Source organism: Pocillopora damicornis, chromosome 2 (genome assembly GCF_964200805.1).
Source record: "Pocillopora damicornis chromosome 2, jaPocDami1.2, whole genome shotgun sequence".
Taxonomy (NCBI): Eukaryota; Metazoa; Cnidaria; class Anthozoa; order Scleractinia; family Pocilloporidae; genus Pocillopora; species Pocillopora damicornis.
In genome coordinates this window covers 4,651,504-4,678,672 of record NC_142671.1, presented here as the reverse complement: position 1 = coordinate 4,678,672, position 27,169 = coordinate 4,651,504, and the positions used below count along the sequence as shown (strand labels likewise).

Genomic DNA, 27,169 nt, shown 5'->3' with positions numbered 1-27,169 from the left:
GTTAAACAGCCGCCATTTTGAAATCCGTGTTCGTTCTCGTCAACTCGTCCAATAAATGAGTATTGAAGTTTTTTTTTTCTCTGTAAGGCATTAAAACCGACGGAAAAAAAGCTTGGTTAGGAAAATAACCCTCATAACCCTTTATCATTTTATCTGCTTTAAGTGCATATCAGCCAAGTGGAAACCCCGAATGTTGAAAACTAACTGCTGGGTGATAATGATCGACGTGCAAAGTTCCCGCCAAAACAGCTTGGCTCCTCTGTAAAATCTGCAAAAAGCACCATTCTATATTTTTATTTGATCATGATTATTTTTTCATCTAAAAATTTTTGAACTTATGGAGATAAAAAGTTGCATTCGGTGTCTCAAAATTATTCATAAGTCTGGCTAGTTTAAATGCCTTATGACGCACGATAAGTTTTTTCATTTATATGTTTTTTTTGTCGGTCATAAATTTTTAACTTGGGTAGCAATTATGGAGATATGTCTATTACAGTGGCTTCCAAACCTTGAGAACCATTTTAACACACTCTTCCATGTTTAATGGACATCAATGGAAGCTTAAATGGTCTCTAAGTGTGACCTCATGCAGTGTCAAACAGGTTGAAATATAGCTGCAAGGTATACTATTGGATCGAAAAAGATCTACATTGTGACATATGTTGGTAAAAACACCTGTTTCCTTTATGTTTATTCCAACCTTAGAAAGTTGAATATATTCACATTTTGTCTTGTCTGCTGTGGCAAGCAAAAGACTTGAGGTGGGTTGAACGACCTTTTTCTTATCACGACTTTTACTATTTATTTATTTTTATATTTTAAAATACTTTATTCTCGCGAGAGCTCACCAAAGCTGTCTCTAAGTGCCAAAACTCATCGAGATTCAGCAATTTGAGTGATCAGTGGGAAACTTGACATTTCTTCAAATGAAGAACATTTTAAGCTTTTGCAAGACTCACTTAAATTATCCCGTGGGAAATGATATGTGTCGAAAATATAAAATTTAAAAACTCAATAACAATTATAAAAATATAACAAGGTAAGTGAATGAGATTTTCTTATTTCTTGAACGTTTTTCCCTTCAGTTTTTCCATGACGAACTCCTATCTGCTGTTTTCAGTAGGCTTTATTCAGACCTTCAATTTACATTTTGGTCAGGTTTCGTGAGCATCGTTTGCGTAGGTAGCAAGATATGACATTTTGCACGAGACAAGTTATAAGGCATCTGGTTGTAATTTTTGTTCATTGCATTTTCTTGGTCACGAAGCATAGATTTTCTGAAATGAGGTCTTATGCTTCTATTCTTTTTAAGTTTTTTTGGACCAGTAAGAGAAAATAATGAGATCATTTTCGCTCGGTTAATAGAAATAGCCACTGCTATCACGGCCTCATTACAATTGACTCATATGCCAAAACGCATACAATAATAATAATAATGATAATAATAATTATCATAATAAAAATAATGATAGCGAAAAAGGAAAGAAACGTTCTCTGGTTAAAAAGGTTTTAAAATATGAGTTTTCGGCTATTATACTATAGCCTTTAACGAATGTAAAAAATATGAGCGCGTGAATGGAAATATATACAGGGGAGGGTGTGAAAAAATTAAAAACTAAAAACTACAATAGAAGTGTGAAAAGCTAAAAAATGGACAATAGAACAAAATCAAATTACAGTAAGATAGAATATTGTCTTGGTAACGGTTTAAAGTTATTGTCTGCGCCGACAGTTTTTGCGGTATGCCAAGATTCTAGTGTTTTTCGAACGCGGTAATTGCCTTTGTCTATCACGGTAGCGTCCTCAAAGTCAATCGCGTGATTGTTTTCCCACGCATGGTTGGCAATGTTCGAGCCACTCGTATAGTTTTTAAGATTTCGTTGATGTTCCTTTCTTCGGGTTTTAAAGCATCTGCCAGTTTCTCCTACATAACTCCAACAGCAGTCAGAGCACGGAATTTTGTAGACAACATTGCATTGTAGATCTAAGGGCTGCCTGAACTTAGGTGACGGAAATTCTTGTTGCAGGGTTTTAGCTGGTTTGCTAACCACACGAATGTCATTTTTACGAAGTAATCTGGTAAGGGGCTCAGTCAGGCCGCTGATGTAGGGGAGACAAGCGAAACCCAGAGATGTATCTGATGGATCGGCCCATTTGAAGATCATGGACACTAACTCTTCTGGTGGAGGAGTTGTCGGAGCTGACTTCTTTTTTAAAATGTTGGAAATAACTATTGATGGGTAGCCATTAGCTTTTAAGGCTTCGGTAACGTGGCCAGTCTCGCGTCTTTTACCTTCAATGGTGCTCGGAAGGTTGGCTGCACGGAATAGAAGGGTCGAGGCCGCACAGACTCCTTTTTAGTTTTTAATTTTTTCACACCCTCCCCTGTATATATTTCCATTCACGCGCTCATATCTTTTACATTCGTTAAAGGCTATAGTATAATAGCCGAAAGCTCATATTTTAAAACCTTTTTAACCAGAGAACGTTTCTTACCTTTTTCACTATGTCATATCCTGGTTACAGTTCAATTTTTAAAAATAATGATGATGATAGCTATCATTATGATGATGATAATGAAAATAATGATAACAAGTCTGATAATAGTAATAATGATAAAGCCACATCCTCAAAAGCAGGTTTAAATCTCTCCCTCGACTATCATTTTGCACTTCGGCTCATTTCCCCAATGGAAGTTTGGTAATAACTTGACAATTAATCTGTTGATGAAAAGAAAGGCTTCCATCTACTGACCGCTTTGGTTTTAAAAAAGACGTTTTGCCTTGTGCCATAGCAAACAAACGATTTTACATTTATATAACTTTTGTACGAGGAAGTGGACGAACATCCAATGAACAGAATGCTAAACACACATTGGCTTGGAAACGCTGGCAACTTCTTCATGCTGTTACTTGTTACCAGTACTATAAGCAGCCTTTCATCCGAGGAAATGAGCAACAGATGCAATAGTAAAAGTGGTTAGTACCAACTGCATATTTGTTTACAAATCTAAAGATACATACTTGATCCACAAATCAAGTCTTTGTAATGAAGTTACTGATTGAGTCATCGTTATGATTGATTTAGGTTACCTCGAGGACCACGCTTTTAATTTTCTTAAACTTTTCCGTCTAGTGATACCTGAAATGGATATCTTCTCAAGTCCGCCAAACCGCACATTAACAGTAGGTGCAGATATTAACTTGACTTGCATAGCGTGGCCAAGGTATGTAGACCGGCTTTATCCAAGGAGATGGACCAAGTATATTCAGTGGTATGATCCTCAGGGTAGATCAGTTGGAGCCAAATGCCTGCAGGGTACATCAAAAGTCAAAAAGCTACGCTGCACATTAATACTCAAGAGGTTGACTATGGAACAGTTTGGAAACTACACTTGTGAGGCTCAGAATGATTATGAGGGATACTGCAGGCAAAAAGTTGTCGAAATTGAGCTTCAAGGTAGGCAAAACATATAAAGTAATCACCTCGAGAAGCAATAAAGTAATTGATGACATGAGTTAAATCGTATAATAGGGTATTGTTTGTGAGCACACATTTGCGTAGAAATTTCATAATAAAGTAAATTGGCAAATGCGGTGCCAGCATAAAGCTCATTCTAATCTGCCAGTCTTTAATCATACTGCCTGGCTACAATTAAAGTTTGGCAAATCAGTGATAACTAGAAGAGGAAAAATTTTTTATTTTCGAAACAGAATTAAAACTATAAAAGCTTAGTTTTTCGTTTGTCTCGCGATGTAGTCACGTGTGATGTAGATCTCGACGTTTCGACTGCATACTGCTAATTTTCTTCAGGCAATGAGGTCGACTGATCATGCGTGATCTTATAAAGTATGATGCTCTGCTGTGATTAATTGTTATTCAAAAGCTCTGATTGGTGCATTTCGATCCTTGCTGTTCACCTAGTGATTTGCTTCATCGGCGGTCCGCTGTCGCACGGCTCTCCTGTTGTTGTGTTTTTTGATGGTGGGCATCCACGCTTCTGGAATTTCTATTCCACTATCCCTATTGATGTTGTCATTTATTGCTCGCGGAAACCACGAGTTATCTCATTTCCTGCTTTCATCTGTTTATTACTCTAATTCGTTCTCACCTTACGAAACAAATCGCATATCGTCTTTACAATAGCAATTTAACTGACAATAATGCAACGTTTTAACAAATGGTACCTACCTTCCTGTGATTTTTTTTTTCACTTTCTCACAACCCCGCCATCTAAATCAGCTTTCTTGAAAATATTACGTGTTAAAAATAATACTAAGGTAAAGTGGAAAACGTGGTGACAAGTGGTTTGTGCACTGAATTGTGCGTACTAAAAATTTGCTGCGTATTGGTATTTATCTTCCATGGACTAACTACCATATCCAAGAGAAGTCAGGGTGCTCTAGTGGATGAGTAACATGGATAGAAAAAAGACAGAAGCATGAGCAAAATCGATAGGACATGATAGAACTTCTATAAGGCCTGGGCTTACTATTTCAAGATATCATTACCGTGACGAAGCTCGCTTTATCGCTTTAGCGTTTCCTTAATTACCTACCTTCCCCGCTTTACTTGATCTTTACTCACTGACAGCTTCTCAAATTTTGCTTTCTTCAAAAAAAATATCCATCGTCATCTGAAATTGCCGGTGTAAGCTTTCCTGGCACCAGAGATTGTTGAGGATCCTAAGAACCAAACTGTTGACGCTGGTTTCAACGCAACCTTTGACTGCGCCGCTAAAGGTCATCCCATGCCGTCTATCACATGGATAAAGAACGATGACGCACTTGCTGTACAATCTTACAACCGGAATAGAGTAGCTGAGATTTTCCTCGACGACGAGCAAATTCACAGCCAGCTGGTAATAAAGGGTATAAAGAGGGAAGATAATGGAAAATACTACTGCTTTGCAAATAACAGCGCGGGAGAAAAAGCATCAAAGCCGGCATTCTTGTCCACAAAGGATCTAGGTGAGACAAATGCTCTATGTTTCTCTATGACGAGTGGTTTGTGCACTGAATTGTGCGTACTGAAAATTTACTGCGTATTGGTATTTATCTTCCATGGACTAACTACCATATCTAAGAGAAGTCAGGGTGCTCTAGTGGATAAGTAACATGTTTAAAAAAAAGACAGAAGCATGAGCAAAATCGATAGGACATGATAGAACTTCTATAAGGCGTGGGCTTATTATTTCAAGATGTCTTTATCGTGACGAAGCTCTCTTTATCCCTTTAGTGTTTCCTTAATTACCTACCTTCCCTGCGTTACTTGATCTTTACTCACTGGTGGCCTCTCAAATTTTGCTTTCTTTCTTCAAAAAAAATATCCATCGTCATCTGAAATTGCCGGTGTACTTCCCTGGCACCAGAGATTGTTGAGGATCCTAAGAACCAAACTGTTGACGCTGGTTTCAACGCAACCTTTGACTGCGCCGCCAAAGGTTATCCCATGCCGTCTATCACATGGATAAAGAACGATGACGCACTTGCTGTACAATATTACAACCGGAATAGAGTAGCTGAGATTTTCCTCGACGACGAGCAAATCCATAGCCGGCTGGTAATAAAGGGTATAAAGAGGGAAGATAATGGAAAATATTACTGCTTTGCAAATAACAGCGCGGGAGAAATAGCATCAAAGACGGCATTCTTGTCCACAAAGGATTTAGGTGAGACACATGCTTAATGTTTCTTATCTTGGCATTAAATTTTGTCATGAAACGACCATTTCTTCCGAGAGGGCGATGAAAGTACTTGAAAGAAATGCTTTCAAAAGACACTAACAGAAAGTTTTTTAGAACAGTTCACTTGAATACTGGACATATGTATCACAAAGAGCAGCGCTGAGGAAATAGCTTCCAAATCTCACTTTCCTGTTCATAAAAAGTTAGATGAGGTTGTATGTTGATACTACGCTTTGCATTCATTTTCCTTGAGGGTCAATCATGTAGCAGAACTCAGTATGGATTTTACTCTATCTAAATTGAAGAAAAACATCATTTTTGCCGACTGAGCAATCAAATGAAAGTTGAAATTTAATATTTCCTCGCTTTATGCAAATCCTAGCAGGCAGATAATCAGGTTTCAGTTTTTCACGCTATGAGACGAAACGACCAGCAGCACCATATAATGCACTTAATATTTCCATACAGTGTTCAATCTCACTGTCTTTTCATTGTTCTTCTTATTTCAACAAGCTTCTTCAACTACAGCCCCGCCTATAAAGGAACAACAACGTTCTGTTCCCCTGGTTACTGCACTTGGTGTGTGTGGTAGCGCAATACTTGCATTCATGAGCGGATGCATTATGACGTTTTTGTATCGACGTGCAAGAAGAAATCATGAGGTAACACTTGTTGAGTGCAATCGAACTTAATAACAACTAAAAGTTAACTTGATCAAACGCCCACAAAACTGTTTCCCAACTATAATCGCTGTTAAATAAAATTCGCAAGAATACTCAAAGTGGAGAATAAACTATCCTTTTTGTTTTGAACAATTGGGCATTTCGATCGCCAGGGGATTTGTAACGATGTCTAACACCTTAAAACTGCTCTCAGTTGAACATGTTGCACTTCTGTCTGTATCAATATCAGGGCAATGAAGGTGCGGAAGAGATCTATGTGGCCTGCATAGACAACAAAGATTTGGCTGAGGTGATACTGAAAAATATGAATGCTGATACGGAAGAAAGTGAGCTTTTAGAGGTAAATGCTATCACTCCGTTGTTAGTTGTTAAAAATAACATTGACAATGTGCAACTAAACAATAAAAAGCATACGCATGACGACTGGAGAGTTGACTCGATACCGAGAGTATCGTCTGAGGAAAGAAGGGCTCCGACTCCACTAGATGTCGGAGATAAACAGTTCCTAAATTCCATCTCTGATCAAAAAGGCTATGCAGAAGAGTTGTTTAACTCACGAAATGGTCACCAATGTGTCGAAGATGGCTGTGGTCATTGTGATGTCAACATTATTTCGTATCAAGACAGTGGGATGGAGAGTGACAAAGATAGCGACAAAATACAAACATCTCTCCTCACTGAGATAGAGGAGAGCGAAAAAGACCGAGGTACTCTCGAAGTACTCGATGAGGTACTAGGTGAAGGAGAATATGGAATCGTTTACAAAGGTCGCTATGGTGGAAGGAACGGTAGCATTACTGATGTTGCAGTAAAGAAGTTGAAAGGTATGCATAAGGATCCTATTCTATCGGCTTAAATCTTTACTCAGTTATTGTTTTCTCGACAGTGTGGGCGGATCAGCAAATAAAATTCGATTATACGTATTTTTGGGACTATTGTATGTTACCCCATTGCAATCTGAATTTTTAAACGTAATATCTGTAGCAAGGTGTTTAGACTGGCAGAGTATTCTCAGTATTCTTCGTTTTCTTTGCATTCCACGTACAACACAACGTAACTAACTAATGAATAATTATCACCTTTGTTTATTTTTTTTCTTCAGGTAATGCATGCACACTTGCGAAAGCCGCGTTGCTGAATGAGATAAGAATGTTGAAACAGGCTGGACGACATCCCAACATTGTCAACCTAATTGGAACATGGATTCAAGGAGGTGAGACTTATTTCGACTATCCAAATAACATTCTTGTTAATCTACGCAAAAAATATCTCTTTATTCATGTAATGAAGTTTACAGGGCAGGGTGATCAGGTTGCAAGAAAACTCGATCTCGCAGAGATTCTAAAGACGAACATCTCCAAGGAACTATGCAAAGAATTATGCAAACGAGCTTTGAGACGAGCACAATTCAGCAAACACATGGATTTGTGGTGTTTTCAAGATGTTAGTGAATGAAAGTTAGACAGATACCTGCGCGTTTGAGGCAATCTGCGACTTCATTGGAGTATATGCTATGCACTGATATGCTTTTTTGCCCCGATTTACGCCTGAATTTTGAGAATTCTCTCATACAAATCGGTAAATTTTTGATATGCAAATATTAATTAAGGTCGAAGAGGTCTCCTTAGGTAACGCTGTAATGGAAAATATTTCAGGTGAAGTTTCCATCTTTTGTCTGTACACTGACTGAATACATCATACAATTTGTAGCGAGAGCGAATTCCGTGAGCTGTATTAATGCAGTCGCTTCGCGCTGAAGAAAATCTGTGAAATTTACACTTTCGATCGCTGTCCACACGGGTGGTATGGCCAAAATCAATTTTAGCTTGCGACCACGCAAAAAGGGAATAGGAGAACAAATAAACTACTTTTGAAATATGTGTCCTAAACCCTTTATTATGGGCAAGTAGTGAAGGAAAACTTTTTTTCCGACGGGAAGTAGAGAGGACCGCTCTCAGCGAGAGCGCTACTTAAAATTGCAAACTCATTTTTAACTCGTGAATTGCGCGCATGCGCAAGAGCGAGTTATAGATACGATGTGGGGAATGGCATTCGCTCGCTCGCTCGATTGGTCGATTCCTGTAAACTTTTTTTAGATTTTAGGCTTTTGAGTGCATTTTATAGTTTTTGGCGAGCAATAAACAGACGAAATGGCGACCTTTGTTGCTAAGAATAGTGGTGGGGTGAAAAAGAAGCCAATGATAATCTTAAAAGAGTTTTTTTTTTCGTTTTAGTTTCAACAAGCGGCGCCAGCGACTGGCAGGCATGCAAGGATTCACACTGAAATAACAGAACAACCTTCGTTTTTCATAAAATTGTAATTTACAATCCTTGAACTTGAAAACAATCCGAAGATTCATTAAAAATATCACTTACTGCGAAGCGCTCGGAGTTTACAGATGTTCAAAAGCTTTTTCTGTTATAGCGTGAGATTGAGGACAAAATTGATTATTACGTTTCGTCGCGTGTGTTTTTCCTGTGAGAAGCAACAAAAGATGCCGGCGACTGACGAAATAACAAGTTAACACGAAAATCAGATAACACCTAAACAAACAATTTTAGCTACCGATTTTCAGTGAATTTTTAAAGAACAATTTTCTTTTAAGTTTCAAGACAATTTGAAGATTCAACATACAAACAACGTACTAAAATGCGAAAGTTACACGCCACAAAATTGATAAATAGGCCTGAAATGAAATTCTATCTTGTTATTGATCCTACGTTGCCTAGCACGTGACCTAAATCTACCCAGGCGGAGATCCAAAATGACGGTGGCAGGCTTGGCTTAGTTATATCACTCAAAACTCGTTCCCGTTTGTCTCATTTGATAAAGAGGGAATCGTTAATGTTTTCATTAAGACAGTATTGCCTTGATTTTCTAATATTTACAACGAAAGAAAGTAAATTTCCCTTTTCACCCACATTTACTTCCAACCTTTTCTTTTGAACCAGAAACAAAAATGATATACGTTTAAAACACATGACATCATCCACCTTGTCAAATGTAATAGCATGATCATTTCAATTGTAATGCCTTCTTATCCCAACGTTTCTTTGTTTCTTTGCTACATTAGCGAACACTGAACTACTGCTCGTACTCTAGATATGACAATCAACCACAAAATTCCCTAAACCAGATAACATTAAACATAATCTAAAAAATCATGTGTCAATTCACGAGTTTGCTCACAGAGCGCTTTGATTTTGTCTTTATCTAATCTACCAAAGGTATATGGTAACTTTTGCCAAAATGATGCCGCCAACCCGCGGTACTCCCTAACGTGCATGCTTATGGTTGGTTTGAGGCTACTTTCTCCCGTCGTCGAGTTCCCATCAATTTGTAGCAGCAAATTTGTTCCTGATAGCCAACTTTTCTTTCCTCAGAGACAATTCTTGTCGTCACCGAATTGGTCCATGGTGGTAGCCTTAAAAGCTTTTTGAGGTGCAAGGGTGACGGAGGTAACGAATATGCGAATGTGCACTGTAAGCTGAATGACCGACAGCTGCTTAAAATTGCTCTACATGTGGCCTTGGGAATGAAACATTTAGAAGAGCATAAGGTTAGCCGGATCTTTTCCTAGCGAAGCTCTTGATGAAAATTTAACTCAGTTATTTACTATCCGAGAATATTTGCACGATAGAGAATCGATATGGTAACTTTTTTTTCAGTGCATTCATCGCGACCTTGCCGCGAGAAATGTTTTTATCGATCCAAACATGGTGGCAAAAGTCGGAGACTTTGGATTAGCAAGGGAAATCACAGAGGATGGATTATACATCAAGACCTCATGCGTAAGTACTGCGCCACTAATTGTTACTTTTCTAACTACTTTTACTAATACCGACTGTATTAAATTCTTTCCCTCTAAACCAGACAGACAAATGGCCCCATATATATCCTGCCACAATTGATTTCGATTACCTTATTTATGATCTATGATATAACTAACATTCAGCCAAACGGATGGAAAATCCTCAGATTGGCGTAGTGACTTGTTGGCTTGTTCATTCCAGTTTATACAAGCTAATGTTACAAGATCATGCACACCTCCCATTTTCACAGGGTAAAGTTCCATGGAGATGGTCGTCTTTAGAATCTCTGCGAGATCGAGTTTATACATCCAAGAGCGATGTGTAAGTGACACGAAAAGTAGTATACAAAGTTGTTATATCCCCGATGCAAAGGTAGAGTATCTTGGAACGAAACCGTTTTAGGATTGTTCCAAGCCAGGCTTGATCGCATTGTCTGAAAAGCCATCTTCAAAAATATGTAGTTTTCAGTGCCAAAGCATGATAATAAATGACTCTCAGACACTTTCAACTATAATTGTTGGTTGTTATTGTTGTTTTTTTTTTTCAGCTGTAAATTTTCAAATAGAATGGGAAGGGTGGTAAGTTTTAAGCTCGGTAAAAAGTTCTGATCCCCACGAGGATTCGAACCTCAGACCTGGGGGACGACCCATGGGGAATTTTTCCTTTGTCCCATGCTCGTGATAAGAAAAAAAACCTCTTTCTCTATTTTCTTAACATGTGCACCCTGAAACTAAAGGTTCTAGAAATAGAAAACCACAGAATAGCCACTTTTGAGATGTGGCCAAAAATGCGTGAAAACGTATTCCTCATCTAATGCAGCAGCACAATACCCCCAGGAAAGGCTAAACTAACTTGGTTTACTACTAATTAACGATTGTAACGATGTTGTACAGGGATTTCATATTCCAAAATTACAACAAATAAAAAAAAGAAAGTGGTCAAGACTGACCAACCTTGAATGACTTAATTTTCCCGCGAAACGCTTAAATAATCCGAAACTTCCATAATGCCACGCGAATCTCTTCAACTTGTAATCAGAATATTAATTTCAGACAAATTCGTTCCCATGTCAATCAAGCGTCAGCAAGTATATACTTAACTGAAAATAAGTCATCAATCATTGCTTTTTGGCGTGTTTTTTTTCCTTTTTTCGCCCATTTGAAGGTGGTCGTTTGGCATATTACTTTGGGAAATGGCAACTTATGGTAGGTCATTAAATATTTGATGAAGTAGAAATGTCATTATAAAAGTGAATGCTGACGACGGGAAAAGAGTCGGGGATGGGTACAAATTCACATTGGTTCCAGAATTCCAAAATACTTTGTTTTATAGCCTTGGAGAGGTTTTTGAAGGGGAGAAAATTAGGCAATTTTTTGGACATTAATTAAATAGTATGTCATTTCATAAGTCAATCACGATGGATCAAAAACATTATTTTAATAAGTTGAAATATTCTAGGAACGACAATAATATTATCAAGTTTCATTTACAATTTTGAGCTCACTGGCTATATGTCAACAGATGTGTCAGAGGGATAAACAGCTTAAAGCCACATAATCAATTAAGCTCAAGTAACCGTTGTTAGGCAAAGTCTCTTATTAGTTATTTTGCTTAACAGGTGACTCACCATACCCTGACATTCCAACACCACTTGCCTTGGTAAGTCGGCTTTCTACGGGCTACCGGATGTCACGTCCTCAACAATGCTCGGAAGAACTGTAAGCTTCTCGATCATTTTCAAGCATGTGTATTTATGTGTTTACATTTATTCTATTAGTTAACAATTTCGACATTATTCAAGTAATTAAAACCATTTCACCCGGGAGAGGAATTAACAAAGGGTTTGTGTCTTTTTAAATTTGGAACTCCATCTAGTTTACATGTCGCTGTTCGATGCTCTGCAGTTTGGCTGTGTTAAGATTGTTTGAGTTAAATGAACAAATAGGTGCAAAAAAGTAATGAATACTGCAACGTATTTGTAGATATACGCTGATGAGATCTTGTTGGAACGAGGATCCTTTGATGAGACCTTCGTTTGCTGACATCGTAGATCAGCTGGAATACTTCTTGCGAGAAGTAAAGGTGAGTGAAATTGAATTTAGGCAATTCCTTAGCCCTTCCTTCCATTCTTTCCTATTTTTATCTTTTAAGTAATTAAACTCATCACCAATAGATGAGTTTGGGAAATGATGCTTTAAAAGTTGGACGGGAGCCTAAACGCATCAGGCATAGCAAGGAGGTATCCTTGGCAAACCTGCGAATGGGAACCACCCCTGCATTATATCTCTTTCTCATCTACCGCCATGTTACTATTTTCTTTACTATCTGCTGTTTTTATATGATTACAACTTTTTTTTCATTTCAAGCTTCACTCGTGCATCTAACCTGAAATATCTTCTTCTCTTTGATTCATCAATTTCAGAGGACATATATTAACATCACCGAGGATAAAATAAGTGGAAGATTTGAAGTGAACTAGAGCCAAAGCATACTTATGTAGAAAGCTTATGTTCATAGCCCGAGCAATATTTTAGTTCACAGTGTAGGGAAATGCGTCCTACTATCTAAAACTAACCTCAGTTGTGCCAAATTCAGTTTGCTACACTGTAACAGTTTGATGAGCAACAGCGCTCAGAATCTTAGGATTTAGTCAGAATCATATAATCATAGAATCTTTCGTCTTGTAGAATTTATAAACTACGTTGTTAAAGAAAGATCTTATCCGTTTTGTTGAGAGATACAAAGAAGCAAATAAATACTGATTTCACCGAAAAGGAACCAAGATCTAGCCATCTGACTTTGTGTATAATTGAACTCATAACAGGTTAATTTTTATTAAAGTTCACACGGGAACCAGACATGGCTTGATGCTACTCTGGTTATCAGACTTAATGAATGTAACCGAAGAAATTACAATTCATAGACCCAACGTTTCGACACTCCTGTCAAGTGCCTTCATCAGGGATGATCTAAACGCTGCAACAAGAGGTCCTTTTATATGATCCCTAATTAGCTGCCTTTTTTCCGACGAGGTGTAAATAGGCGTCAGGAAGCAAGCCGCCATCGTCACGATTAAAAGGAGCGCGGGCGGAGTTAATATGCCAAGCCTCCAAACAAAGGCGCTGATGGTAACGCCGTCTAGTGTTTATAATTTTAGAATTATCCCACCCAATTGTATGGTTGGTTAGGCATGTGTGCTTCGATAAAGCTGGATTTTCCCATTCGCAAAAGAAAACCGCTTTTCGATGCTCTTTCAAACGTGTACCAAACTGACGTTTGGTCTGTCCGATGTATTCGTTGTCACAGTCATTGCAAGGAATAGAATAAATGGCGTCGGTTCGTTGTTCTTCCTTTGTGACAGGATCCTTAGATTCGGCGGAAATATGCCCCAAAGTCTGAAAAGGCTTTTGAGCAACTTTAACGTTGTGGCTATTCAAAATTCTCTTGATGGGTTCCGTAACACCCTGAATGTCAGGAATAACAGCAAAACCAGTCGCTCGTTCCCTTTCATCAAGAGAGTTACTAGATGTAACTTGTTTTTGGCAGTTGGGGAGAAAGGTTTTTTAATAGCCATTTGCCTTTAGGACATTAGAAACATATTACCTCTCCTCAGCCTTCGAATCGAATGAAGATGGTAGACAGTTAGCCCTCCTGAGTAAAGTTTTGGCTACAGACTTTTTATGGCAAATAGGGTGGTGAGAATCGAAAGCGAGGTATTTGTCGGTGTGGGTAGGTTTACAGTAGACACTTGTCTCTATATTACCCTAAACCCCTCTGGACACATTTAAATCAAGAAAGGGCAAATGTCTATCCTGTTCACGCTCAAGGGTGAAGCGGATCGACGACTCTACTGAATTAAAATGCAATAGGAGGCGCTCCGCTTCATTTTCAGATACCGCAGAAATAACATCATCGACATAATCGACATATCGTTTCCAGAAAAAGGGTTTAACCGGTGAAGTGGCCAAGGCCCTTTGTTCCACGTCTTCCATTACTATGTTGATAATGACATCAGAGACGGGCGAACTCATAGCCGTACATATCCTCCACAAGCAAAGAAGTTCTTTGTCCTAGGAAGTCTCTCCTCCGCAACCTTAGCGGCAAGATGCACTGGGATTTTAGAAAAGAGCGAAATAACGTCGAAAGATACCAATTCTTCACAAGCGTTAAGAGTCTTATCTTTTATGTTGTCAGGTTAATTTTTGTTTTTATGAGCAATAGCTCCACTACCTCACGGAGTTTACTTCCCGTCCCTCTGAGCCACAAATGTTTATTTCATTTGAAATTATATTTATTACTTGAGCTTTATAAGCTTTTCCTTTTGAAACACTGTCAATATCATGCTCTATTGCAGTCATTATCTGTTCCCAGATTTGAACAGTTTTCCGAGAGTAAAGCTCAAGGATACCGTGAGCTTCGGGGAACACATAATATCCAAGGACAAATATACGAGCATACTTTCAGGCGAAATGGAGGCTAGTGTATTCATTACCCTTCAATTAGTTTTGATAACGTGCGGCTGAAATGTTTACGAGTATCTTACTGTTTGTGATAGTGTAGTCTTATCGTCCGGTTGAAAGTAATCCTAAGAAGTACTGTTGTCGGTAGTGGTGACTGACGTTTCGCCCATCGCAACTAGTATGAAGAGTTCTGATAGTTGCGACTTTATGTGATATCGGATTCTAGAATAGCTCGTCTAGTAATCTGTCGGTATGTGTCAGTTTCCTGTAAATTGTCGTCCGTAATGAGTTGTCGTCTCAGCTTAACACTTCGCTGCCTAGGAAAGGGAGTTTACCATCTCCTTCGGCTTCTCGGGTAAACTGTTTGTCAGTGTGTTGTCCTTTAAGAGGCTGATGGAATGTGTCGATTTCGTCATGTCATACGGCGGTGAAAGTATCCTCAACGTAGCCTAGCCAAAGCATTATCTTTTTTCAGCAAGTCAGAGGGGCGCGTTCCTTGATGTTCTGCATCACATTTTCTGCTACAACAACTGAAACTGGAGACCCCATAGCTATACCATGTAACTTGTTTGTGGTGTATACTGTTGTACTGAAAACAAATTGACGTTAGCCAAAGGTTCAGTAAGTCCATAATGTCCTCTGTCGGGAGCGGTAGAGGGTCGGTAGATCGTGGGATTGCAGTCTAGTGCCAGTTGAAGTGGAACACTTGTGAAAAGCGATTTCACATCAAATGATACTGGTTTGTAGTCATCAGGTATCTATACAGTCTTGTTGGCGTTAATTAAGTCGTCTGTGGATTACAGTTTACGTCTGGACTTGTCGGTCAATGGTTGTAGTATTGTCGTCAGGTACTTGGAAAAATGATTTCAGTCTTGTCTAAGAGACGAGAAGAGATGTTCGTTACCAATTTGTCCTCACTTCGTCTCTATTCTTTGTTGTGTAACATAAAGTTCTCTTTTGCGTACCAACAGGACGACTGAACGTGCCTGTACTGGACATCAACAGGAACTGACACGACTGCTTCGCAACAAAAAGCAGAGCAGAGACGAAGGAAACCGGACAAAAACCAGTTGAGCGCTGAACTTGCAATAATAAATCCTTGAAACTTTCAACACTTGAGAATCTCTAAATTTCAAGGAAATAAGTCAGGAATCGTAAAAAACAGCGATCATATATATGAAGCTTTGATGACTCTGGGACCCATTTACCTCAAAAGTACGGGATAAAAATCAACTTTCAAATATCGAAGGATGCATATTTCAATCTAGGTGACAAAAACTGAATTAATTCAAGGAGGAAGAGTCCGCATTAAATTCCCCATGGGTCTAGTTAACGTGCCTCATTCGATTTTAGTGTCTTTGTGAAAAAATGCCTGATTTACACGCGCCATGGCAGCAAACAAACGAGCAAACTCCCACAACTTCAAAACTTATCGTTGAATTAACCTATAATAACTTTCTTTGCCATTTACTGTCTGAGCAGAGGTACTCTTCGTACACTTTTCATCAATGGCAGTAAATAATAATTTCAGTAAGATCACTGAATGTTTTTGAAAGAAAAATTGTCATGACAGTCTTAAAACTTGAGTTTGTCTGCCAAACCAGTATCATTGTTTGTCTGAATTTTTTTCTCACGCGCTCTCTAATTGACATGTTTCAGATTGTGACAGATGCTTGTTAAAAAGGAAATGTTTCAAAGTTTTGAAATCACCCTTATCTGCTTCATAAATAAACATTTTTCGGTGAAGCCTTTCTCCTTAGTTTGCATTACCTCTCTTTCTACTACCATTTACTTACTCAAAAATTGTTCGGTTTAGAGAGGATCTTGCCGTTATTACAGCCTAAAGATCATTCGGTTTCTTTTCGCAAGTATTTCGTTTAGTTTTAGAAAAATATAAAAATGCTATTCACCAGTCTAGGTCGGTCCGTATTGCGAAAAAACGTGCCCTCTGTCTTGAGTGCCACAAGACTTCAGGCACAGTTTTTCCCTCTACGGACCTCTCAGCTGGCGAACAATAGTCATTTATTAATCACTTCATGGGTTTGTTCGGAACCAAATTAACGACAAGCTCCCAGTTCGCTTGTTAGCTCAGTTGGTAGAGCATTGCATCGGTATCGCAGAGGTCATGGGTTCAAATCCCGTGCAATTTTTTTAAGCCCTATTTTCACTACTGCTTGAGTAGAGTTCATTAGTGCAAAGATCGCTTTCATATTCACGATGTCAACATTACAATCGCTTTCGGCGTGAAGATGTTAATTCAGTTATAGCGTTTTTAACATTGAAGCAGCCAATCCCAGGAGTTTATTTTCGATTATCTTCTTTATCAAGACAGAAAATTTGTCACCACCTTTATGGAGAGTTTCTTTTAACTCCATGCTTATTGAGATCGATTCCTTGATTAAATATGAGGTAAACGTGAAAAAGTCGCCATTTTGAAATCCGTGTTCGTTCTCGTCAACTCCTCGAATAAATGAGTCATTCGAAGTTTTTCTTTGTAAGGCAATAAAACCGACGGAACAAAAGCTTGGTTGGGAAAATAACCCTCATAACCCTTTATCATTTTATCTGCTTTAAGTGCATATCAGCCAAGTGGAAACCCCAAATATTGAAAACTAACTGCTGGGCGATAATGATCGAGGTGCAAAGTTCCCGCCAAAACAACTTGGCTCCTTTGTAAAATCTGCAAAAAGCACCATTCTATATTTTTATTTGATTATGATTATTTTTTCATTTAAAAGAATAAAGGAACTCATAGAGATGAAAAGTTGCATTTGGTGTCTCAAAATTATTCATAAGTCTGGCTAGTTTCAATGCCTTATGACGCACGATAAGTTTTTTCATTTATATGTTTTTTTTTTCGGTCATAAATTTTAAACTTGGGTAGTAATTATGGAGATGTGTCTATTGCAGTTGCTGCCAAACCTTGAGAACCATTCTCACACACTCTTCCATGTTTAATGGACATCAATGGAAGCTTAAATGGTCTTTAAGCGTGGCCTCATGCAGTGTCCACTAGGTTGAAATATAGCTGCAAGTTATATTATTGGATCGAAAAAGATCTACATTGTGACACCTGTTTCCTTTATGTTTATTCCGACGTGAGAAAGTTGAATATATTCACATTTTGTCTTGTCTGCTGTGGCAAGCAAAAGACTTGAGGTGGGTTGAATGACCTTTTTTCATCATGACTTTTATTATTTATTAATTTTTATATTTTAAAATACTTTATTCTCGCGAAAACTCACCAAAGCTGCCTCTAAGTGCCAAAACGCATCAAGATTCACCAATTTGAGTGATCAGTGGAAAACTTGACATATCTTCAAATGAAGAACATCTTAAGCTTTTGCAAGACTCACTTAAATTATTCCGTGGGAAATGACATGTGTCAAAAATATAAAATTTGAAAAAATCAACAACCATCATAAAAATATAACAAGGTAAGAGAATGAGATTTCTTTTACGTTTTTCCCTTCAGTTTTTCCTGACAAACTCTCATCTTCTGTTTTCATGAGGCTTTATTCAGACCTTCAATTTACATTTTGGTCAGGTTTCGTGAGCATCGGTTGCGTAGGTAACAAGATATGACATTTTGCACGAGACAACTTATAAGCCATCTAGTTGCAATTTTTGTTCATTGCATTTTCTTGGTCACGAAACATAGACTTTCTGAAATGAGGTCTTATGCTTGACTCTTATTGTATGCCAAAATGCAAACAGTAATAATAGTGATAATAATAATTATAATAATAATAAAAATAATGATGATGATAGCTACCATTATGGTGACATGAAAATAATGATAACAAGTCTGATAATAGTAATAATGATAAAGCCACATCCTCAAAAGCAGGTTTAACCCTCTCCCTCGCCTATCATTTTGCACTTCGGCTCATTTCCCCAATGGAAGTTTGGTAATAACTTGACAATTAATCTGTTGGTGAAGAGAAAAGTTTCCATCACCCACTGCCCGCTTTGGTTTGAAAAAAAAGACGTTTTGCCCTATGCCATAGCAAACAAACGACTTTACATTTAGGTAACTTTTGTACGAGGAAGTGGACGAACATCCCATGACCAGAATGCTAAACACACATTGGCTTGGAAACGCTGGCAACTTCTTCATGCTGTTATTTTTTACCAGTGCTATAAGCAGCCTTTCAACCGAGGAAATGAGCAACAGATGCAATAGTAAAACTGGTTAGTAGCAACTGCATTTTTGTTTACAAATCTAAAGTTGCACACTTGATCCAGAAATCAAGTCCTTGTAATGAAGTTATTGATTGAGTCATCGTTATTATTGTTTTAGGTTACCTCGAGGACCACGCATTTAATTTTTTTTTAACTTTTCCGTCTAGTGATACCTGAAATGGATATCTTCTCAAGTCCGCCAAACCGCACATTAAGAATAGGTGCAGATATTAACTTGGCTTGCATAGCGTGGCCAAGTTATAAAGACCAGCTACATCCAAGGAAATGGACCAAGTATATTCAGTGGTATGATCCTCAGGGTAGACCAGTTGGAGCCAAATGCCTGCAGGGTACATTAATGCTCAAGAGGTTGACTACGGAACAGTTTGGAAACTACACTTGTGAGGCTCAGAATGATTATGAGGGATACTGCACGCAAAGAGTTGTCGAAATTTAGCTGCAAAGTAGCCAAAACATATAAAGTAATCACCTCGAGAAGCAATAAAGTAATTGATGACATGAGTTAGATTGTATAATAGGGTATTGTTTGTGAGCACATATTTGCTTAGAAATTTCATAATAAAGTAAATTGGCAAATGCGGTGCCAGCATAAAGCTCATTCTAATTTGCGGATTTTTAATCATACCGCCTGGCCAAAATCAAAGTTTGGCAAATCACCGATAATTAGAAGACGAAGAAATTTTATTTTCGAAACAGCATTAAACCTGATGAGTAATACGGAGTGATTCATTGCTTACGGAACCCACGAGTCATCTCATTTCCTGCTCTAAAGGCTTTCATCTGTTTTTTACTCTAATTCGCTCTAATCGTCTTTACAATAGCGATTTTACTGAAAATAAAGCAACATTTTCCCAAATGGTACCTACCCTCCTGGGATTCTTTTTTCACTTTCTCACAACCCTGCTATCTAAATCAGCTTTCTTGGAAATATTTCAAGTTAAAGGTAAAGTGGAAAACGTAGTGACAAGTGGTTTGCCCACTGAATTGTGCGTACTAAAAAATTTCCGTGTATTGGTATTTATATTCCATGGACTAGCTCCATATCTAAGAGAAGTCAAGTTGCTTTAGTTGATAAGTAACATGGATAGAAAAAAGTCAGAAGCATGAGCAAAATTGATTGGTCATGATAGAACTTCTATAAGGCGTGGGCTTAGCATTTCAAGATGTCTTTATCGTGACGAAGCTCTCTTTATCCCTTTAGCGTTTCCTTAATTACCTGCCATCCCTGCTTTACTTGCTCCTTACTCACTGACGGCTTCTCAAATTTAACTTTCTTTCTTCAAAAAAAATATCCATCGTCATCTGAAATTGCCGGTGTAAGCTTCCCTGGCACCAGAGATTGTTGAGGATCCTAAGAACCAAACTGTTGACGCTGGTTTCAACGCAACCTTTGACTGCGCCGCCAAAGGTCATCCCATGCCGTCTATCACATGGATAAAGAACGATGACCCACTTGCTGTACAATCTTACAACCGAATTAGAGTAGCTGAGATTTTCGTCGACGACGAGCAAATCCGTAGCCAGCTGGTAATAAAGGGTGTAAAGAGGGAAGATAATGGAAAATATTACTGCTTTGCAAATAACAGTGCGGGAGAAAAAGTATCAAAGCCGGCATTCTTGTCCACAAAGGATCTTGGTGAGACATATGCTCAATGTTTCTTACCTTGGCATTAAATTTTGTTATAAAACGACCATTTCTTCTGAGAAGGCGATGAAAGTACTTGAAAGAAATGCTTTCAAAAGTCACTTATAGAAAATGTTTTGATCAGTTCGCTTGAATACTGGACATATGTATCACAAAGAGCAGCGCTGAGGAAATAGCTTCCAAATCTCACGTTCCTGTTCATAAAAAGTTAGATGAGGTTGCATGTTGATACTACGCTTTGCATTCATTTTCCTTGAGGGTCAATCGTGTAGCAGAACTCAGTATGAGATTTTACTCTACCTAAATTGAAGAAAAACATAATTTTTGCAGACTGAGCAATTAAATGAAAGTTGATATTTAATATTTCCTTGCTTTATGCAAATCCTAGCAAGCGGATAATCAGGTTTCAGTTTCCCACGCTATGAGACGAAACGATCAGCAGCACCATATAATGCGCTTGATAATTCCATGCAATGTTCAATCCCACTGTTATTTCATTGTTCTTCATATTTCAACAAGCTTCTTCAGATACAGTCCCGCCAATAAAGGAACAACAACGGTCTGTTCCCCTGGTTACTGCACTTGGTGTGTGTGGTAGCGTAATAGTTGCATTCATGAGCGGATGCATTATGGCGTTTTTGTATCGACGTGCAAGAAGAAATCATGAGGTAAATCTTATTGAGTGCAATCGAACTTCATAGCGACTAAAAGTTAACTTGATCAAACGCCCACAAAACTGTTTCCCAACTATAATCGCTGTTAAATAAAATTCGCAAGAATACTCAAAGTGGAGAATAAACTATCCTTTTTGTTTTGAACAATTGGGCATTTCGATCGCCAGGGGATTTGTAACGATTTCTAACTCCTTAAAACTGCTCTCAGTTGAACATGTTGCACTTCTGTCTGTATCAATATCAGGGCCATGAAGGTGCGGAAGAGATGTATGTGGCCTGCATAGACAACAAAGATTTGGCTGAGGTGATACTGAAAGATATGAATGCTGATACGGAAGAAAGTGAGCTTATAGAGGTAAATGGTATCTCTTCGTTGTTAGTTGGTGAAAATAAGAATAACTATGTGCAGCTAAACAATAAAAAGCATACGCATGACCTGACCATGAAAAAAACCAAGGTACTCTCGAAGTACTCGATGAGGTACTAGGTGAAGGAGAATATGGAATCGTTTACAAAGGTCGCTATGGTGGAAGGAATGGTAGCATTACTGATATTGTAGTAAAGAAGTTGAAAGGTATGCATAAGGGTCTTATTCTATTGGCTTAAATCTTTACTCAGTTATTGTTTTCTTGGCAGTGTGGGCGGATCAGCAAATAAAATTCGATTATACGTATTTTTGGGACTATTGTATGTTATCCAATTGCAATATGAATTCTTTAACGTAATATTTGTAGCAAGGTGATTGGACTGGCAGAGTATTCTCAGTATTCTTCGTTTTCTTTGCATTCTACGTACAACACAACCTAACCAACTTATGAATAATTATCACCTTTGTTTATTGTCAGATTATAATGGTTCAAACGGTGTATCACTGCTTGCCTAATTAGCGGTATCTCAAGAGTTTTTTTATATCTCTTTCTCATCTACCGCCTTGTTACTATTTTCTTTACTATCTGCTGTTTTTATATGATTACAATTTTTTTTCATTTCAAGCTTCACTCGTGCATCTAACCTAAAATATCTTCTTCTCTTTGATTCATCAATTTCAGAGGACATATATTAACATCACCGAGGATGAAATAAGTGGAAGATTTGAAGTGAACTAGAGCCAAAGCATACTTATGTAGAAAGCTTATGTTCATAGCCCGAGCAATATTTTAGTTCACAATGTAGGGAAATGCGTCCTACTATCTAAAACTAACCTCAGTTGTGCCAAATTCAGTTTGCTACACTGTAACAATTTGATAAGCAACAGCGCTCAGAATCTTAGGATTTAGTCAGAATCATATAATAATGGAATCTTTCGACTTGTAGAATTTATAAACTACGTTGTTAAAGAAAGATCTTATCCGTTTTGTTGAGAGATACAAAGAAGCAAATAAATACTGATTTCACCAAAAAGGAACCAAGATCTAGCCATCTGACTTTGTATATAATTGAACTCATAACAGTTTAATTTTTATTAAAGTTCACACGGGAACCAGACATGGTTTGATGCTACTCTGGTTATCAGACTTAATGAATGTAACCGAAGAAATTACAATTCATAGACCCAACGTTTCGACACTTCTGTCTGGTGCCTTCATCAGGGATGATCTAAACGCTGCAACAAGAGGTCCTTTTATATGATCCTTAATTAGCTGCCTTTTTTTCGACGAGGTGTAAATAGGCGTCAGGAAGCAAGCCGCCATCGTCACGATTAAAAGGAGCGCGGGCGGAGTTAATATGCCAAGCTTCCAAACAAAGGCGCTGGTAGTAACGCCGACTAGTGGTGATAATTTTAGAATTATCCCACACAATTGTATGGTTGGTTAGGCATGTGTGCTCCGATAAAGCTGGATTTTCCCATTCGCAAAAGAAAACCGCTTTTCGATGCTCTTTCAAACGTGTACCAAACTGACGTTTGGTCTGTCCGATGTATTCGTTGTCACAGTCATTGCAAGGAATAGAATAAATGGCGTCGGTTCGTTGTTCTTTCGTGACAGGATCCTTAGATTCGGCGAAAATATGCCCCAAAGTCTGAAAAGGCTTTTGAGCCACTTTAACGTTGTGGCTATTCAAAATTCTCTTGATGGGTTCCGTAACACCCTGAATGTAAGGAATAACAGCAAAACCAGTCGCTGGTTCCCTTTCATCAAGAGAGTTACTAGTTGTAACTTGTTTTTGGCAGTTGGGGAGAAAGGTTTTTGAATAGCCATTTGCCTTTAGGACATTGGAAACATATTACCTCTCCTCAGCCTTCGAATCGAATGAAGATGGTAGACAGTTAGCCCTCCTGAGTAAAGTTTTGGCTACAGACTTTTTATGGCAAATAGGGTGGTGAGAATCGAAAGCGAGGTATTTGTCGGTGTGGGTAGGTTTACAGTAGACACTTGTCTCCATATTACCCTAAACCCCTCTGGACACACTTAAATCAAGAAAGGGCAAATGTCTATCCTGTTCACGCTCAAGGGTGAAGCGGATCGACGACTCTACTTAATTAAAGTGCGATAGGAGGCGCTCCGCTTCATTTTCAGATACCGCGGAAATAACATCATCGACATAATCGACATATCGTTTCCAGAAAACAGGTTTAACCGGTGAAGTGGCCAAGGCCCTTTGTTCCACGTCTTCCATTACTATGTTGGTAATGACATCAGAGACGGGCGAACCCATAGCTGTACCAGAAACTTGTTGATGGTAGGTGCCGTTATATGCGAGTTGCGCGGTTTTGAGGCAAAAAGACAGTAGATGAATAATATCCTCCACAAGCAAAGAAGTTCTTTGTCCCAGGGAGTCTCTCCTCCGCAACCTTAACGGCAAGATGCACTGGGATTTTAGAAAAGAGCGAAACAACGTCGAAAGATACCAATTCTTCACAAGCGTTAAGAGTCTTATCTCTTATGTTGTCAGGTTAATTTTTGTTTTTATGAGCAATAGCTCCACTACCTCACGGAGTTTATTGCCTGTCCCTCTGAGCCACAAATGTTTATTTCATTTGAAATTATATTTATTACTTGAGCTTTATGAGCTTTTCCTTTTGAAACACTGTCAATATCATGCTCTATTGCAGTCATTACCTGTTCCCAGATGTGAACAGTTTTCCGAGAGTAAAGCTCAAGGATACCGTGAGCTTCGGGGAACACATAATATCCAAGGACAAATATACGAGCATACTTTCAGGCGAAATGGAGGCTAGTGTATTCATTACCCTTCAATTAGTTTTGATAACGTGCGGCTGAAATGTTTACGAGTATCTTACTGTTTGTGATAGTGTAGTCTCATCGTCCGGTTGAGAGTAATCCTAAGAAGTACTGTTGTCGGTAGTGGTGACTGACGTTTCGCCCATCGCAACTAGTATGAAGAGTTCTGATAGTTGCGACTTTATGTGATATCGGATTCTAGAATGGCTCGTCTAGTAATCTGTCGGTATGTGTCAGTTTCCTGTAAATTGTCGTCCGTAATGAGTTGTCGTCTCAGCTTAACACTTCGCTGTCTAGGAAAGGGAGTTTACCATCTTCTTCGACTTCTCGGGTAAACTGTATGTCAGTGTTTTGTCCTTTAAGAGGCTGATGGAATGTGTCGATTTCGTCATGTCATACGGCGGTGAAAGTATCCTCAACGTAGGGTAGCCAAAGCGATATCTTTTTTCAGCAAGTCGGAGGGGCGCGTTACTTGATGTTCTGCATCACATCTTCTGCTACAACAACTGAAACTGGAGACCCCATAGCTATACTATGTAACTTGTTTGTGGTGTATACTGTTGTACTGAAAACAAATTGACGTTAGCCAAAGGTTCAGTAAGTCCATAATGTCCTCTGTCGGGAGCGGTAGAGGGTCGGTAGATCGTGGGATTGCAGTCTAGTGCCAGTTGAAGTGGAACACTTGTGAAAAGCGATTTCACATCAAATGATACTGGTTTGTAGTCATCAGGTATCTGTACAGTCTTGTTGGCGTTAATTAAGTCGTCTGTGGATTACAGTTTACGTCTGGACTTGTGGGTCAGTGGTTGTAGTATTGTCGTCAGGTACTTGGAAAAATGATTTCAGTCTTGTCTAAGGGACGAGAAGAGATATTCGTTACCAAGTTGTCCTCACTTCGTCTCTATTCTTTGTTGCGTAACATAAAGTTCTCTTTTGCGTACCAACAGGACGACTGAACGTGCCTGTACTGGACATCAACAGGAACTGACATGATTGCTTCGCAACAAAAAGCAGAGCAGAGACGAAGGAAACCGGACGAAAACTAGTTAAGCGCTGAACTTGCAATAATAAATCCTTGAAACTTTCAATACTTGAGAATCTCTAAATTTCAAGGAAATAAGTCAGGAATCGTAAAAAACAGCGATCATATATATGAAGCTTTGATGACTCTGGGACCCATTTACCTCAAAAGTACGGGATAAAAATCAACTTTCAAATATCGAAGGATGCATATTTCAATCTAGGTGCTTACTTAAAATACAGTTCGGTTTTTTTTTGTAGAGGAAAAGTAATTAAGGTTGAGATGCGACCATAACGTATACAAGATAAATAATTACTATTTCTGACCTGATCTTCGTACGTCGGTTTCTCGTGATTAGGCCATTTTCACGAAATCACAAGGAAATATCCTCTACAAATGCAAACAATTTGACTGAACGGTGTCTACATAATGCGGATTTGTTTGGAGCAAATTAACTGAAGTTGCCTTTTTAGGCTATAAACTGAGAATATCTTGAAACAGAAACCTCTGAACTGTTAGGTAAAATTTCGAATTTTTTTTTCAGTTCTTGTAATTCCCCTATCATTTTTTGAATTGCACGTCATAGTTAGTGCAGGAAGCAACAATCCGAAAAACTTGTCAGCTTATGAAATTAGCAAAAAGACAGCAACAACAAAACCAAAACAAGCTGGTTACGATTTCGTGAGAACCAGTCGGATTTCTTTTATCATCAAACTTTTTTCTTTTGATGTTTGATTTGCTAGATACTTAAATTTGAAAGTCTACTTAGATTTCGATCGAAAGATAACATATAGGGAAGAGATTTAGTATGCCTAACGGTAGTCAATCAAAATTCGTGTTCATATCTTCGTAGTCTTTTCAAAAATACACAAATGGCTATTTCGTTGTGGAGCAATTCTTTCACCGGCTCAGTCATTTTTCTCAGTTACTGCGTTTACCTATAAAACGCTGCAAGGGCAGTACGTTCTCCTATGCCTAAAAACTTTAAATTCGTGAAGCAAAAGATGTCAGAGATAAATTTATAATAGTAATAGAACCGAGCGCAGTCCAATTCGGTCTGTAATTATACAAGCGAAAAACAAAATCGGACGACCGCAAAGCGGTAGCCCGATTGTCAATCACCAGTATAATAACAGACGAAATTGGACGACACGGGGTCCTAATTTGACAAATTTTGAGATAGAAACTAGACATGGTTTATACGTTTTCATAAAGAAAAAAAAACAAACAAACAAAAAAAACAACAACAACACTGTCCAATTACAAGCATGACTCTTACACTGTCCTATTAGTGCTTAAATTGGGCTGGTGATAACCAGTCACGTTCGAAAAACTATGAAAAATAAAGGATACAACATGCGCGACTCAATATGATGTATGTGGACAAGAGGAGGTTCTACGGCTCAGTTGGTGTGGCTGAGTGGTTCCATAACCTCTGCGCACTTTGATTCGACATACTTCGCTCGATCATCCAGTGAGTTACGCAAGAATCAACTAACAAACTGCAAATACATTCTATTGTCACCTTTTTTATACAGTCTCGTACATTTTACATAAATTATTCTCCTGGGCAATCCGGCTTGATCTTCATTTCAACTTTGGTGATGGGTGCATCTGGGACTTTACCCCAGTTATCCCATCATATACCATTCTACCACTACTGGCAAAGAACATAATGGCCTTACTGAACCTTAGGGTACTTCAAGTTAATTTCAGTACAACGGTGAAGACTAAAAACAGTTACACGGTAGTTGTACATGTGATGCAGAAGGGAAACGCGCCCTTTCGACTTGCCGACA

The 27,169-nt window shown here is 38.5% G+C and overlaps 3 protein-coding genes across 6 annotated transcripts; 2 read left to right on the top strand and 1 right to left on the bottom strand.

Annotated features, from left to right (window-relative positions):
- Nucleotides 1–707: 707 nt before the first annotated feature.
- Nucleotides 708–22,566, top strand: LOC149049627 (fibroblast growth factor receptor 4-like). 4 transcript variants are annotated; one of them, XM_089197172.1, is made up of 15 exons: nt 708–761; nt 2,838–2,978; nt 3,136–3,459; nt 4,656–4,970; nt 5,372–5,671; nt 6,215–6,348; nt 6,599–7,193; nt 7,472–7,582; nt 9,754–9,929; nt 10,039–10,161; nt 10,433–10,503; nt 11,347–11,387; nt 11,801–11,900; nt 12,165–12,264; nt 22,217–22,566. In XM_089197172.1, exons 2-15 carry the CDS (start codon nt 2,852–2,854, stop codon nt 22,271–22,273), a joined length of 2,574 nt encoding a protein of 857 aa, XP_089053298.1. In that variant the 5' UTR covers nt 708–761; nt 2,838–2,851; the 3' UTR covers nt 22,274–22,566. The 4 variants fall into 4 exon arrangements, 2 of the variants coding, with proteins under 2 accessions (XP_089053298.1, XP_089053296.1); XM_089197170.1 differs by lacking the exon at nt 22,217–22,566 and adding an exon at nt 12,605–13,016; XR_016183887.1 differs by lacking the exon at nt 10,433–10,503.
- Nucleotides 1,500–2,792, bottom strand: LOC149049629 (uncharacterized). The gene is made up of 2 exons (XM_089198629.1): nt 2,783–2,792; nt 1,500–2,353 (listed from the first exon to the last, which is right to left on the bottom strand). The coding sequence occupies exons 1-2, from the start codon at nt 2,790–2,792 to the stop codon at nt 1,674–1,676; spliced, it is 690 nt and encodes a 229-aa protein (XP_089054755.1). The 3' UTR covers nt 1,500–1,673.
- On the top strand, nt 18,401–19,789 carry LOC149049628 (uncharacterized). Its single transcript, XM_089197180.1, has 2 exons — nt 18,401–18,836; nt 18,995–19,789. Exons 1-2 carry the CDS (start codon nt 18,710–18,712, stop codon nt 19,282–19,284), a joined length of 417 nt encoding a protein of 138 aa, XP_089053306.1. The 5' UTR covers nt 18,401–18,709; the 3' UTR covers nt 19,285–19,789.
- Nucleotides 22,567–27,169: the final 4,603 nt, after the last annotated feature.